This window comes from Peromyscus eremicus, chromosome 17 (assembly GCF_949786415.1).
Source record: "Peromyscus eremicus chromosome 17, PerEre_H2_v1, whole genome shotgun sequence".
NCBI classification, from domain to species: domain Eukaryota; kingdom Metazoa; phylum Chordata; class Mammalia; order Rodentia; family Cricetidae; genus Peromyscus; species Peromyscus eremicus.
In genome coordinates this window covers 38265290-38280280 of record NC_081433.1, presented here as the reverse complement: position 1 = coordinate 38280280, position 14991 = coordinate 38265290, and the positions used below count along the sequence as shown (strand labels likewise).

General features: G+C 44.9%; 1 protein-coding gene across 1 annotated transcript in view; it reads left to right on the top strand.

Annotated features, from left to right (window-relative positions):
- Wwc2 (WW and C2 domain containing 2) overlaps window positions 1-14991 on the top strand; it is a 103047-nt gene that overhangs the window by 58961 nt on the left and 29095 nt on the right. The window contains exons 16-17 of the mRNA XM_059245018.1: window positions 1682-1846; window positions 13474-13607. Of these exons, the coding sequence (XP_059101001.1) occupies window positions 1682-1846; window positions 13474-13607 (299 nt within the window). The remainder of the gene's footprint in view (window positions 1-1681; window positions 1847-13473; window positions 13608-14991) is intronic.

Below are 14991 nucleotides of genomic sequence, written 5' to 3'. Positions count from 1 at the left end.
CACCAACGCCCGGTAGAAATTTTAATGCCTGTAAAGCTTGACTTTCCAATGCTACTCCTTGAGTATGGAAGAACTTTGGCCTTTGCTCCCACTAGCTCTGTGGCGTAAGCTTGCGGTTCCCAATGCTAAACGAGTGTGTGGAGCACTTTCTATAGTAAGCTCCTTTACACCGGAACAATATCACGGAAGTTTGATGATGGGAAATTTGGTCACCCGTTTTGGGGTAAACAACTGCCCGAAGTGGGTTGTGCTCATAGCAGGTGATGGAGCTGGATGTCAAAACCGTCCCATCCAAATTCACAGATTCAAATTGAAATTAAACCCATTTGCCTTTCCATGGTATTAGATCATCTGGACAGAATTATTACTGTTTGGAACAGTATGATTAAGTGTGATAAGTGATAGAAAGGTTTCATACTGAATTAACTGTGTGTTTAGGATGCTGTCATGCCCAGTTAGGCCACCATCTCCCTTTAGACAGCCTGCTCAAATACGGCCATCCAGACAGGAGCCCACGTGATCAAAAACAGCTGTTTCTCTGTGGTCCAGGAGGAGATGAACACATGTTTAATGATGACCACAGGAAAAAGGGAGATAGTTTTCCTCTTTTTTTCTTTATTTGGGAAAAAAAAAAAAGATACCATCTCATAGTAACATTAGGATGGTACCGAGGTGGTTGTTGGGCATCAGACCGTAGATACCGTGTTACCACGTGCCAAAGGCTCCAGTAAGATCTCAGGAGCAGTGGAGTCGGGATTAGAATCTGGCTGTGGCTAGGTGGGATCTCAAGTTGCTTTTATCTTTCCTTTTTTTCACATTCTAGTGACCCACAGAGCCAAAACAAACAAAAACAACAACAAGAAGAAAAAACTTGCTACATTCTCACTTAAGAGCAAGACAGAGTCCCAGTCTTTAAACATCTTTCTGAATTACGATGTATTGTCGTAATCAAGGCACTCTTCTGACATATTAAAAGAAGTACTTTGTTTTCTAGTTAACCATTTATTTGTTTATTTTTTTTTAATTTCATTTAAATGTAATTCCATGTTTAGAAAAAGTTGCATGCCTAAGTCATTGGGGAAATTAGTTGGGAAAATTTAACGTTACAAAATAATCCCAGGATTGGCAGCTCCATTGGGCATTATTTCTTACTGAGCCACAGCTGAAGGTATCAATATGCCCAGATTTTAAAAAACTCGCCAGTTTTTTACTGAGCAGGGGAGATGGCCCATGGGTTAAGTACCTGTTACAGGAGCATGAGGATCCAGGTTCAGATCATACACCAGTGTATAAGCAGGATTCTGTGGTGCATGCCTAACTCCAGCACTGGAGGGGTAAAGGCGGGCGGATCCTAGGGCCTTGACTCCAGATTCAGTGAGAGACCCTGTCTATCACAAATAAATAAACAAATATGTAGTGGAAAAGAAATTGAGGAAGATATCTCAAAGTCATCCTCTGACCCCTGCACATACATGAAAGCACATGCTCACACACAGGCACACACACACACACACACACACACACACACACACACACGCACAGCCAGTGTTTTATGTCACCAATAGTGTGTTGGTTCTGCTTTAAGACAAGCTCACCCGGTCATCTTTGTCTTACCAGGGAGAACAAACAATCATTTAGACTTTTCATTTCTCTCTCTCTCTATTTCTTCCTTTTCCCATAGGCTGGGACTCAGATCAGCCTGGCAGATTTACCATTTTCCAACGAGATTTTCATGCTGTGGTATAATTTACTTCCTTCCAAGCAAATGCCTTGCAAAAAGAAAGAAGACGAAACCGAGGTGCCTGCAGTTCAGTCAGCCGAGCCGGAACTGGAGTCTATAGACTTGGTGAGTCACAGCTGGAAACCAGCGAGGCTGAGGGGCCATAGCGCAATGCAGACGACAGATGTGGATGACAGATGTGGAAGACAGCGGGCCCGGCTGTCAGTCACGAGCTTGTCTGCCTCCTTTCTCAGCCCCTCTTTGCTCCCAGCATCCTAAGAAAAATCACTTCCAGCTTAGATTCAAGTGGGACTTATAAAGGCATCATACCTCTCCCATAAAAATAATTATTAGAGGCTTTGGTTTTTGGTTTTCTGTGATAGGGTTTCACTATGTAACAATCCTGACTGTCCCAGAACTTATTCTATTGACCAGGCTGGCCTCGAACTCACAGAGATCCACCTGCCCCTGCCTCCCGAATGCTGGGATTAAAGGTGTGCACTGCCACCACCCCAGCTAGAGGCTTGAGTAGAGTATGGTCATCGTCTCAGGAGAAGCCCCTGTGCCTGTGACCCGTCACTGTCCTTTCTCCCTGCTCTGTATGTTGCTTATTCTTGGCATTTCATATCAGTGAAGGAGCGCGAGGTTTGCTCTCTTTTGACTCGTTTCTTTCACTTAACATAGTCGTATCAGGTCTGTCCCTGGGGCACAGTGTTGGTGTTTCCTTCCTGCTTGCTTCCAGGCAGTGTTCTAGTGCAGAGTCCCACTGTTTGCTTACCACTCCTGCGCTGATGTGCATCTCAGTTCTTTCTGCATTTTGGCTGATGTGAATGCTGCTGCTGTGAAAACCTGGATCCTCAAGTTAGTGTGGACATGTGTCGAACTGTACTCACCAGGTTGCATAGTAATTATGCTTAACATTGTGAAAGATTGCAAACTCTTCTTGATGTATAGAGTAGTTGCCTTTTTACTATTGAATTATAAAAATTGTGTGTGTGTGTGTGTAAGAAAGAGAGAGTGTGTCAGGGTTATCTTATTCCTGACTTTAAAGATATTTGTGCATTTGTGCCCCCACCGTGCGTCCATGAGTGCGTGGTATCCATGGAGGCCAGAGGAGGGCATCAGATCCCCTGGAGTTGTGAGCAGCTTAATGTGGATGCTAGAGACTGTGGAAGAGCAGCAAGCAGGTGCCCTCAGTCACTGAGCATTGCTCCATTTCACCGGGAAATCCTGGTTTCCAGAAATCCCCTTTGTCAGATTGAAGAAGACTTTTTTTTCTCTAGATACCTGCATGTTTTGATCATTAAAGGCTGTTGAATTTGCCAAGTCCTTTTTTTTTTTTGTAGCTACTTAGGTTTCCATATAGTTCTCCATCTTTCATTCAGTTGCTACTTTTTAATTTTAAACATTAAATTAATCTTGCATTCCTGGGGTAAATCTTACTTGATTTAAAAAAAAAACAAAAAAACATGTAATATGTGTTTTTTGTTTGTTTGTTTGAAGTAAGCATGTTAATACTTCAGCGAAGATTGCCTTCTTGTGTCTATATTCATTGTTTTTCTACACCGTCTTTGTGTTTTTCTGTATGTGTGTGTCTATCCCCTGGGTGTGCATGTGTGTGGAGGCCAGAGGACAACCTCAGGTGTGCGTCATCTTACGCATGATCCATCTTGGTCTGTTTTTGTTTTTACACAAGGTCTTTCCCTGGAACTGGGGTTCACGAACTTGGCTAGACTGGCTGAGCAGCCAGCTGGGAGATCCTCCTGCCTTTGCTTCCCCAGTTCTGGGGTTCCAGTGTGAATCACCACACCCGGACTTTGAATGGTGGTGGGGGTCAAACCAAGGTCCTCAGGTTTGTCCCGCAAGCACTCTACAACTGAGCCGTCTCCTCTGCCCTCCTAGAAGGGCACTGAAGCACTCCCTCCTCGTCTCCACTGAGGAGGAATTTGAAAGAATATGGCTGCTAATTCCTTAAAAGTCTGGTGGGTCCAGCAGCCATGTGGGCCTTAGCTGTGAGAGGTCTCTGGTTCAAAACCCCATGTCTTGTTTGTTCTGACTCTCAGAACTTTGGTCTTGCATTTGTTTTGGTATCTATGTCTTTTTAGGCGCATACTCATTTCAACGAGATCATCTTAATTTGTTCAGTGTAACTGTTCATAATGTTCTCTGAAAATGGAGCTCTTATCTGGAAGACTATCTCGAGGTTCAGCCATTAAAAACGAGGCACATAACCAAAACGTCAAGAGACCCCCACCTTGTTCATTCCAAGACTCATTATTGGTAACCTCCTCACTGGTTTTCTTGATCAGGCCAACTGCAGGGTTGTTGACGTTCTGGGTATTTCTGAAGAAGCAGCTTAGATTTTACTTGCCATGTTTCCTCCTTGGTCTGCTACTGCCCAGCTTCTGCTTGCTCTAGGACTACGCTGCCCTTCCTTTCGTGCGTTCTTAAGGGGGAAAGTTAGGCCCTTGGTCGATGTCTTCCTCTTCCTTACAGTCCTAGTATCCTGACCGCTCTGCTCACACATCCCAGACATCTCTCTCCACTCAGCTCAGTGTTTTCCCAATGCCTTGTGATCTCCCTAAACTTCTGCTTGCTTGGGAAGAAGGTTCATTTCTGCAGATTCCTTAACTTCTCCTATCCCCTTCTGTTGCTGGTCTTTAATTTCATCCCAGTGTGACCAAAAAGCCACACTTAGCATGACTTAAGTCCTTTTGAATTTACTGAAGCCACTTTTATGGCCTAGTATATCCTAGAGAATGCCTTGTGTACACTTGAGAAAAACACTTGTTCAGAGTGTTCTACGGATGTTTGTTAGTTCTGTCTGCTTTATAGTGCTGTTACATGAATTTTATTTCGCTTTTTTATCCTCTTCTAATCTCTGTCTCTGGTTTTATTTTGCGGGAAAGGACAATGGAGAGATTTATAACAAAGTGCACAAATGTTACCCGAACAGTCTGAATTTATTGCAAAGCAAAAACACCTATGTAACTGTGATCCACATCAAATCACAGCGCATTGCCAGCACCTCAGAACCTTGCCTTGTGCCCCTCCTAAAGATAACTTCCCTCCCCCTGTGTCTGTCTTACGTGACTTTGAGTTTGATGTGATTATATCTGGCATCTTGTGAAACTCACTTTTTACTCTGTAATTACTCTCATTCACTCTCATTGTTAGGCAATATTTTATTGTATAATTGTATCTCACTTTATCTGTTCTGTTGCTGTTGAACATCTGAGTTGTTACGAATTTGGGGCTTAATATACTGTTGCTATTAATCTGTGTACATAGAGTTGATAAAACTGCTGCTGTCTTCTCTTGCTGCTCTCTCGCTGTGTGTGCATAGCTCTAGCTTAGACTTTTAATTTTCACTTCCTTGATTATAATATGCATACCACTAAATGGGTGTTATCTTTTATATAGTGTATATTCTAGTTTTTAATTCATTGTCTTTTGTATTTTGTTTGATCAGAATCCGTACGTTTGGAAATGAGTATTTTAAAATAAATTTATCACGAGTGTCTGATAGTTTCTGTGACTTACCTTTTCACTTAACGTCATCTTTGGGTGAATGGACACACTCAGTTTGAATGAAACTTTGCTTCTCAGTTTTGCCCTTATGCTCCGTACTTTCCTTTTGAAGGACTTCCAGGGTGTGAGGGTTTTTGTCTGTTTGCTTTTGGTTTTTTGTTTTTTTTGTTTTTGTTTTTTTAAGACAGTGTTTCCACATAGAAAAACTGGCTGTCCTGGAGTTCGCTCTGTAGACCAGGCTGGCCTCGAACTCAGAGATCCACCTGGCTCTGCCTCTTGAGTGCTGGGATCAAAGGCGTGCGCCACCACTGCCCAGCTAGGATTTTTTTTTCTTTCAGATTTAGTGTGTAATCCTGAAACTGATCTCTGCAGAGGCTGCCAGGTGTGCAGGTCAGGGCTCTCTCAGCCTCCTGGGAGCTGACTCATCCCGCATCATGTGTTGACGTCTTCCTGAGCTACAACGCGGCTGTCGTCTTTGTCACGGTCCAGGTGACCTGTGTGTGCTCGTCCACTCTGTCCCATGTTGTTGGGACTGAGTTGTCTGCCTTTGTCTCCAAAGGCTTTCAGTAGTTCATCATCTAAGGTGATTTTTCTAGGGATGTTCATAGGTGATCGTCATCAAAGGAAGGGGGTTGTCTTTTAATTTGCCGCCGGTATTTATCATACCTAAGTGCTGAACTTCATCTGACATTTTACCCTGTATCTTAAAGTGATTATTAGATAGTTCTACTTATTTCTCTTTGTGCCATAATTATTAATTAGCACGTGTGTGTGTGTGTGTGTGTGTGTGTGTGTGTGTGTATATATGTATGTATGCGCATGCGCGCGCACACACATACAGGAGGAGACGAGGGCATGCATACCACGATGCTCAGGTTAGAGCATCAGGTTAGAGGCTGGCTTTCTGGGATCTGTTCTATACCTCCACTGTGGGTTTCAGGGATGGAACTCAGGCTGCCAGGCCTGCCTGTGCAGTAAACACATTTACTCTGGGGCCATCCTGCCAGCCTTGGTTGACTTTTGAATGTTAAAGTATTAGAATGAAGCAGACTTCACCATGGTACATTTTTTTGTTTTTTACATGTGTGCTGAATTTGCTTAACTGATTTTTTTCTCGTCTATTTTCATGAGAGATATTTATTAGTCTTTTTCTCGGGATGTCACTGTCGCTTTGGCATTGAGGGCGTGCAGACTTCATTGGGTGTTGGAAAATATTTCTTTTCTACTTACTGCAGAAACTGTTATAATTAGTTATTTCAATAAAATTTTAAAATTTGACAAATACCTGGTAAGAATGCATAAAAGCCACAAATTACTGATATCAGGAATAAAAAAAAAATAATGACATAGTCCTTGTCGACGTGAAAAGTAATAAAGTACATCATGCCAATTTTAAAACCCACTTCTTCCTCAATTATTTGGGGGAAATCCTAAAGTAAAAATAAAAAGTATGAGTGACGTGCCCAGGGCTCTGCAAGAGAAGTAGCCCCTTCAGAAAAGTCAGGTGACAGCTTGTAGAATCCCCCGGAATGGCGCAGCTCCTTCCCATCCTAGATGCGCCGTTTTGAGTTAACGTGAAGGATGCTGTGGGTTTGGGCTGGAACTCAGTTTCAAAGGCTACTTGTAAACTAAAGGTTCCGTTTCTTTCCTAGCCAGGGCTGCTCTGGTTTTCTCTACTTGCTGTAGATTTTCACAGAATTCGTCTATTCTGTTTTTATTAGTGTCATTATTATTGTGGCGGTGCTGGGAACAAACCCAGGGCCACACACACGCTTGCCAAGCTCTGCCGCTAAGTGGTGCTAGCAGACCTGCCCAGCGTGAGTCAGCCATCGTACCTTATTGGCTTCCATACCCGCAGGGACTTCTTCAGTCCTGATATTGGCAGTCTGTGCCCTTTTTATGCACTCTTACCAGAGATTTGAGTTTTCTAATTTTATTAAATAACTAATTTTGGCTTGTTGATTTTCACTATTATTTATGTGTGTGTTTACTGTTCTGCTTATTTCTGCTTTCATTTTACTATTTCTTCAATCCACCACTTGGGGGTTAATTTGGGTCTCTTTTTCTTAAGAGGGCGCTTAGGTAACTGTTTGATTGTTATTGCATGTGGGGCTGAAAAATGCTTTTTACACATGTGGTGTGACAGAATTATCAGGAATTCAAAACACTTTACGGTCTCCACTGTGACTTCTTTATTACTCGTAAGTTTTTAAAGGATATTTACTAATTGCTGGGTGGTCGGAGCTCTTTAGTTGTGTGGCAGGTTTCGGGTTTGATTTTACGGTCTTCAGAGAACAGAACGTGCTCCATTCAGCCATGCTTGCTTTTGGCGTGGCATGGGCATGTTTGGGATAAACATTCCACTTCTCTGTGGAGAGTCTGTGTTTTGCTCTCAAGCTGCTAATTTTGTTTTTAGAGTTTCTTACACGTCGTGGGTTTTTTATTTGCTTGTTTATCACTTACTGACAGGAATATTAACTCTCATGGACTATGATAGCATTAGCTATATTTTTCCTTTTTAGTTCCAGTAATCTTTTGAGTCTGTGTTAGTAGGTGAATATAAATTAGCCTTATAGTGTATCTTTGTGTCCAACTATCTTTTATTGTTAAGAACTATCTCTACCTCCAATAATACCTTTTGTTTTAAAGTCCACTTTGTCCGATGGTGGCAAAGCCATCTTAAGTCCTTTTGTGATGAACCGCCTACATGGTTTATCATTTTCCATCGTTTTTCTTTTATCATTTCAATTGTTGTACTTGAAAACAGCATGTAGCGGGTGTTGGTTTATTGCCCAGTCAGTGTCTTTATCTTTTTTTTTTTTTTTTTTTGGTTTTTCGAGACAGGGTTTCTCTGTGTAGCTTTGCGCCTTTTTCCTGGAACTCACTTGGTAGCCCAGACTGGCCTCGAACTCACAGAGATCCGCCTGGCTCTGCCTCCCGAGTGCTGGGATTAAAGGCGTGCGCCACCACCGCCCGGCTAGTGTCTTTATCTTTTAATTGAAATGTTTGGTGCGGTTACAATTAATCTGTTCACATATTTGGATTTGCATTTGCCTTATAGTTGGGTGCTGTTATTAGCCTCAGCATCGTCCCACCCCCTTTGGATTGGTCCAGGCTTTTACATTTCCTTTTCCCTCCCAGTAGCTTAGCAGCAGCACAGCTCCCCAGCCACCGCCCTCGTGTACCTGGCAGATGTGTCCGTGACCGCCTAGTGTGGCCGTGTTGCCCTGCAGACGGCACCAGCCCTTCCGTGTGCTCTCTGCCCTGTGTTCCTAGACAGCACCAGGCCTTCAATGTCTCGGCATCTCCAGCCACTGCGGCTGTATATATATATATATATATATATATATATATATATATATATATATATATATATATATATATATTTTTGCAGTTCAAAATGTGGCAGCAACATCAGCATGTCTGTTTTTTCTCACAGTTCACAAAAGATTCACTTTCTCCAGAGATATTTACAACTCTGCACATATATGTTTTTTTCCTTGTTGAGTACTTTGAGGGACTGAGCACTTTACAGCTTCCCCATTGAAGTGTTGACCTAGTTATTCCTCATCCATAAAACCTCGGGAGTCAGATGTAAGGGAGAGAACATGAATGATCACGGAAGCAGCTGAGAGCGACCAGTGACCTCCTCTCTTTCTCATTCCTTGATCCAAAAAGCTGAGACTCTCTCTAAGCCCCTCCCTCCTACTTCCTGTGTCTCTATCTGTCCTCAGCCCTCCAAAACCTCTGTGGCTAATTTTGGTCAGCTCGGTGCTAGCTCCACCCTCTGATTCAAAGCAAACTTTATTGTCAGTCGCAGGAGCGCCAGAATAGGAGCAAAATATCTCACAATAGCACCTAGTGCCAGAATCACTGCTCTTGTGCTCTGGAGTTGCTATAACTAGATGAAGGGATAAGACCGTCCTCTTCCTCTGTGTATAGTATTCCTTTCAGAATTCCCAGCCGTGGTGGCTTAGTTTAAATGCTTTAGTGTGTGCGTGTTTTATTTCCCCACAAGTTTTAAGCAATAACTGTGTTGAGTATAGCAATCTCAGGGGACAGTTACTTTCAGGGTTTATATCATTCTGTGTTCTCCTGGGTGTAGGTTGCTCACAAAATGTCTGATGTTTATGCCTTTGCATTCAGGTTGGCATTTTTCCCTTGCATCTTTTAGTGGCTCCTTTGCTGTGTTTCATTCGGGGTTTTTCCCTTTGTGTGCATGTATGTTGTGTATGCGTGTGTTCATGTGTGTGCATATGCACTCGTGTGAGCATACCTGTGCAGGCCAGAGGACAGCTTCGGCTCTCATTCCTCAGGTCTCTCTCACTTCATTTTTGGAGACAGGCCCTCACTGGCCTGGACCTCACCTTAGTGGTCAGGCTGGCTGGCCAGCAAGCCCCAGGTATCCCGGCATCCCTCAGCTCCCCAGCACTGTATTACAGATGCACGCTGCCACGCCGTTCTTTATACACGGGTTCAGAGAATCACACTCAGGCCCTCATGCATGCAGGGCAACAGCTCACTGACTGACTGGGCGTCTCCCCAGCCCCTTCCATGTACTCTTGGTCCCCCGACTTAAGGAGGTTCTTTCTTCTCTGACTGTGTTTACAGTTCTAACTGCTTCCTGTGTTTGGAGATCTATTTCTTCCTCTTAGGTTTGAGGGATTTTTAGCTCTAATCTCACTGAATAGATTGTCAAAGCCTTCAGCTCCTTATGTGGTGGTTTGGTCTCTTGACCATATCCCAGGGTTCTTGGAAGTCTGGGTCATAGTCGTTAAAGGGTTTTCTCATTTGTGTCTGTATGTATGCCTCGACCTTGTCATCCTCCCTGAAATGTGTTCTTGTGTGATCTTGTTTACTGATGCTGCACTCGGCTGTGTTTGCTGTTTAACTGATTGATTTTTAATTTGCATAACTTATGTTTGGCTCTCTCTGTTTCCTCCATGCTGTGCATGTCACTGACCGGTTCACTCGCGTGGGTGACTGTCTCGTCTGGGTCCTGAGATGATTTCTTTGCTTTATTGATCTGCTGATTTGAATCCTCTACATGAACATCGTTTCCTTTCAGAAGAAGGACACTGGAGTCCTTTTCTGGAATGTCAGTTAATTCATCTTATTTTTCGGGTGTTGGGGTGTCTTGGTGGAGTGCTGTCTCCTAAGAGAGGCTGGCTTGTGCCTTTGTATTCCGTCCTGTTTTACACACCTGTGGGTGTGCCCCAATCCTCCTGTTTTACACACCTGTGGGTGTGCCCCAATCCTCCTGTTTTACACACCTGTGAGTGTGCCCAATCCTCCTGTTTTACACACCTGTGGGTGTGCCCCACACCCTCCTGTTTTACACACCTGTGGGTGTGCCCCACACCCTCCTGTTTTACACACCTGTGGGTGTGCCCCACACCCTCCTGTTTTACACACCTGTGGGTGTGCCCCACATCCTGTTTTACACACCTGTGGGTGTGCCCCACACCCTCCTGTTTTACACACCTGTGGGTGTGCCCCACACCCTCCTGTTTTACACACCTGTGGGTGTGCCCCACACCCTCCTGTTTTACACACCTATGGGTGTGCCCCACACCCTCCTGTTTTACACACTTACGGGTATGCCCCACATCCTCTGTTGTTGCGTTTTTCCCCCTCCTTTCCCACTGCTTTGTTCGTTCCTCTTACATAAACACTCGTGGTGAGTTGTCATTGGTCAGGTGGTGCTGTGAGTGGTGGGAGGGAGCTGACCGAGGGAACCGGTGTGGTGGCCTGCCTGTCCCCATGTCAGCTGCACCAGAGGACACTTGAGCACCTCATTGTGTCCCAGGTAGGTCCTTATGATGCTGGCTGGGGAAATGTAGTTTATAGGTTTTGGGGGCTGAGTATCCACACTTAAGTAGTGAGGGGGGGGATGGGAAGTGGACTGTAAAAATGAGAGGCAAGTGTATGATTAGAAGGATAAAAAAAAACAGTAGAAAACATTGTGTATATAAAAGCTTTTCCGTGATTGTACATACCAACTACAACTAAAGTACAAAAGCATAAACACAATAAAAATGAAAAAATTTAAAGCGGCCTTCTTGATGCTGCGTCCCTTTAGTACAGTCCCTCATGTGGTGGTGACCCCCCCCATAAAACTGATTTCATTGCTACTCCATAACTGTGATTTTTCTGCTGTTACGAATCGTAATGTAAAAATCTGTTTCCAGTGGTCTTTGGCGACCCCTGTGAAAGGGTCATTTGACCCTCCAGAGGGGTCGTGACCCACAGGTGGAGAACCACCGCTTTAAAGGATTACTTTTTTTTTTTAGACAGAGTTTCTCTGTGTGACAGCCCTGGCTGTCCTGGAAGGATTACTATTTTTAAAATAAAAAGGCAGCAAGATGAACTAGAAAGTTCTAGCCCTTTGTCTGTGTGTTTCCCAGTTGGAGAAGTGTGGGACACCCCCACCCCCGTTTGTTTTTCTGATCAGACTCCACAGGTTGCAGCAAGGACAGCCACTAGTCCCAGGAGTTAAGCCACTGTGTCCTCCGGAGGAGTTCTGTGCCCGACTGTTTTCTGCCAGCCTCCCCCAATCTGATTTCAGCCCTGCCTCTCGGGTTTGGGGGCTCAGTTGGTGTGCAAAGCCTGTGTCTCAGGCTCCAAGAGTGTGCAGAGCCCACCTACCTGTGTTTACTTTGTCCAGTCCATCAAGATACCGCATCAGGTCCTGCCACCAACTTCCTGTGGCCCTGATCTGAGGGCCCCCACATAGCTCGTCCCGGCAGTGGCCGTCATAGCAGAGTGTGGAGGGTGTCAAGACTCTCCGTTTCAGACTCCTTTACTAAACTGGATCTGCACAGTCTGTGCTGATCCTTTGGGCACTGCTCTTCTGTGGTGCAGATGCTTTGCTTCCTTGCTTCTCTCTCTACCTCAGGCTCCCATAAGGCAATGTGCTCCACTTTTCCCCACAGCACACTCAGCTCAATCTCTGGTTTTGGTTTCCAGTGGTACAGACCATTCTTCCAGTTTTCTGTCCCCAACCCTCAGAGTGATCTGTGCCCAGAGTCCTTGAACACACTTCCCTTGGTGTGACTGAGTGTGGCACAAGCACCTTGGTGTGACTGGGACACCAACTAACCTGTCTGTAGCTCTTTGTCTTCTCCATTGGTGGCTGTTTGTCAAGAATTCTCTCCCATCTATTCTCATAATCTCATAGGCCTTATAATCTGTCATCTTCCCGCCGACCCACGCTACAATGTAAGGATTCCTACAATCTCACATACCCTTTCTCCTTCCACTGCTGGCCAGGGTCTCTTCCTTAACTTGCAGCAGCTCTGTTCCAGGCACCGATGCACTTCTCTTTGTGTTCATGCTGGAAGAATAATCTGTAATTTCATCAGTTTTCTTTATACGAGTTGTAAAAGCTTAATTTCTGTCTGAAAATCTGCGGTGTGTGAATCACTTGTGGGTCTGCCTCTGTTGTCTGTTGTTTCTGTTGGCTTCGCGCCATTAGCCGTTAGTGGAGTGCTGGCTGTATTGAATGAGGGATTGTAAAAGCTCCAGCTGAAATGTTCTAGAGATGAGTTGATGTTCTTCTGGAAGGCAGGTGGCAACATGGGAAAGTTGCCTGCATCACCTGGGGGTTCTGAATTCCAAGTTTCCTCTCTCCCGAACCCTGCGAGGCATGAAATATCGGCTTAACTGTTTAGGCTGCTAGCAGCTGGTTTTGGCTTTATTTCTCAGTCTTGCTCTGTACAGATGCAACTTAGGAGAGGCAAAAGCCTGACTAGAAACATCCTGGGTGGTGTAGGACCCACTTCCCCATTCATTTCCTCCAGCCCCTCTCATGTGGACCGCCTTGGTGTCTGCACTCTGTGCTAGCCTTTTTATACAGTGAACTGTGGGGCCAAGACCCCAGGCAGCCCATCTGTTTAGCCTGCAGGCCTCACGCCTAGGTTGACAAATGCCTTTAGAGGAAACCCTGGCAGTGATGGTCGACCCTCTGTGTCTTTGCCTTCCCTGGGACCTCAGCCCTCCAGCCCTGACAGCCCCTGTCAGTCTCGTTGCTTTAGAACATCTGGGAGTTTGTCTTTGTTTTGGTTTCATTTCGTTCAGCATTCATATTTGTTCTCAGCAGGAGAGCTGGGTCTGGTACAAACTGCTTCTTCACAGCTGGAAGTGTAAGTCTGCGTCCGAAGAGTTTCTGAATCATGTTTGGAGTGTCTGGTGGTAACCGCCGCATGGTTTCTGTTCTGCAGGATGCCGTGTCGGCCTTACTTGCAAGAACTTCAGCCGAGCTATTGGCCGTGGAACAAGAGCTGGCCCAAGAGGAGGAGGAGGAGGAGGAAGAGGAGCTGAGGCCTGAAGAACAGCGGGGTCCAGGGGGAGATTGGTAAACAGCCACTGCCGTTCTCGGGTGGGGGGGACTCCATTCTTAGTTTCTCAGGCTCCTATCTTAGTTTGGAACTATGGCAAACTGTGACATCAGGGGGCGCTGGCTGTAGAGTCTCCTCCTGGTCTCTAGAGCGTTAGAGGAAGAAGTGGCCAGACTGTGGCAAAGTCAACGCGTGGGCTGTGCTGTTTGCTCTGGCTTCCTTCCGGGGATGCTGTTCACTACTTTTCTGTGCTGTTGTTGTCTAAGCTATCTGTGTAGAAAGCTATGGCACCTTATTATAGAGCAGTGGTTCTTGAGCTGTGGGTCAGATCCCTTTGGGGGACCAAACAACCCTCTCACAGGGTCGCCTATCAAATACCCTGCTTATCGGATATTCATAATGACTCATAACAGTAGCAAAATTACAGGTATAAAGTACCAACAAGATAAGGAGGTCACCACAACATGAGGAACTGTATTAAAGGATCACAGCGTTAGGAAGGTTGAGAACCACTGTTACCAAGCCATAGCTAGGTAAAAGTACCTGTCTTTTTTCCATTTAGTATCATTTAGGCCATTCTTAGGCAAAGTTGCTGTTTAGGAAAGAGCATCCAGGTAACCATTACAGTATTGGTCCCTCCCCTAATCCTTTTTCTCTCCTCCTCTGTATAAATATATAATGTATAATATGCCCATATGTCTCTGCATGTGAAGACATCTTTGCAGGCTTTCACTCTATTCTCTAAAATAAGTTTTAGTGAATGCTTGCCTTTTGAGTGTCTTCCGTAGATAAACACATCTGGATTAATTTTTATGTGTATAGTTGTACTGTTAGGTGTGGTTGGACTACTGTTATCAGGTGTGGTCTGCACGTGTGTGGATGTGTGCGTGCAGAGATGAAACCTGTGAGAAATTCAGAGTGACGAAGGTCACAGATGGTCCTGTCAAGGGCCTTTGGAAGGAAGGCGCAGGAGCGGTGAGATGTGAAAGGCTTGGAGACACCCGGAGAGGGATGTGAAGGTTCACCGTAGTGTCTCAAGCTCTGGGCTTTTCTCATGCTCGGAAAGCACAATGTACCTCACACTTCCAGGAATGCACTTAGTAGGTTAAAGGGGGGAGGGGGGGGGAATGGGATGGGGACACGACAACATCAACAACTTCCAGTTAGTTCCCTGTAGTCCTCGCTGGTTGCCCCTCGTGTTCATTTCACGGCTAGACATTTAATAACTAGTCTGTGTCAACCGGCCAATATGTCACCAATTGCAATTAAGCCCTGACATTTAGAAGTCAGTGAAAGACTTCTTTCTATTCTTAGGACATGAAACTCAGCAAAGCCTGCCACATTGCGAGCCTTCACAATACTCCTACCATGTGCACTCTGATAGACTATGGTTGTATTCTT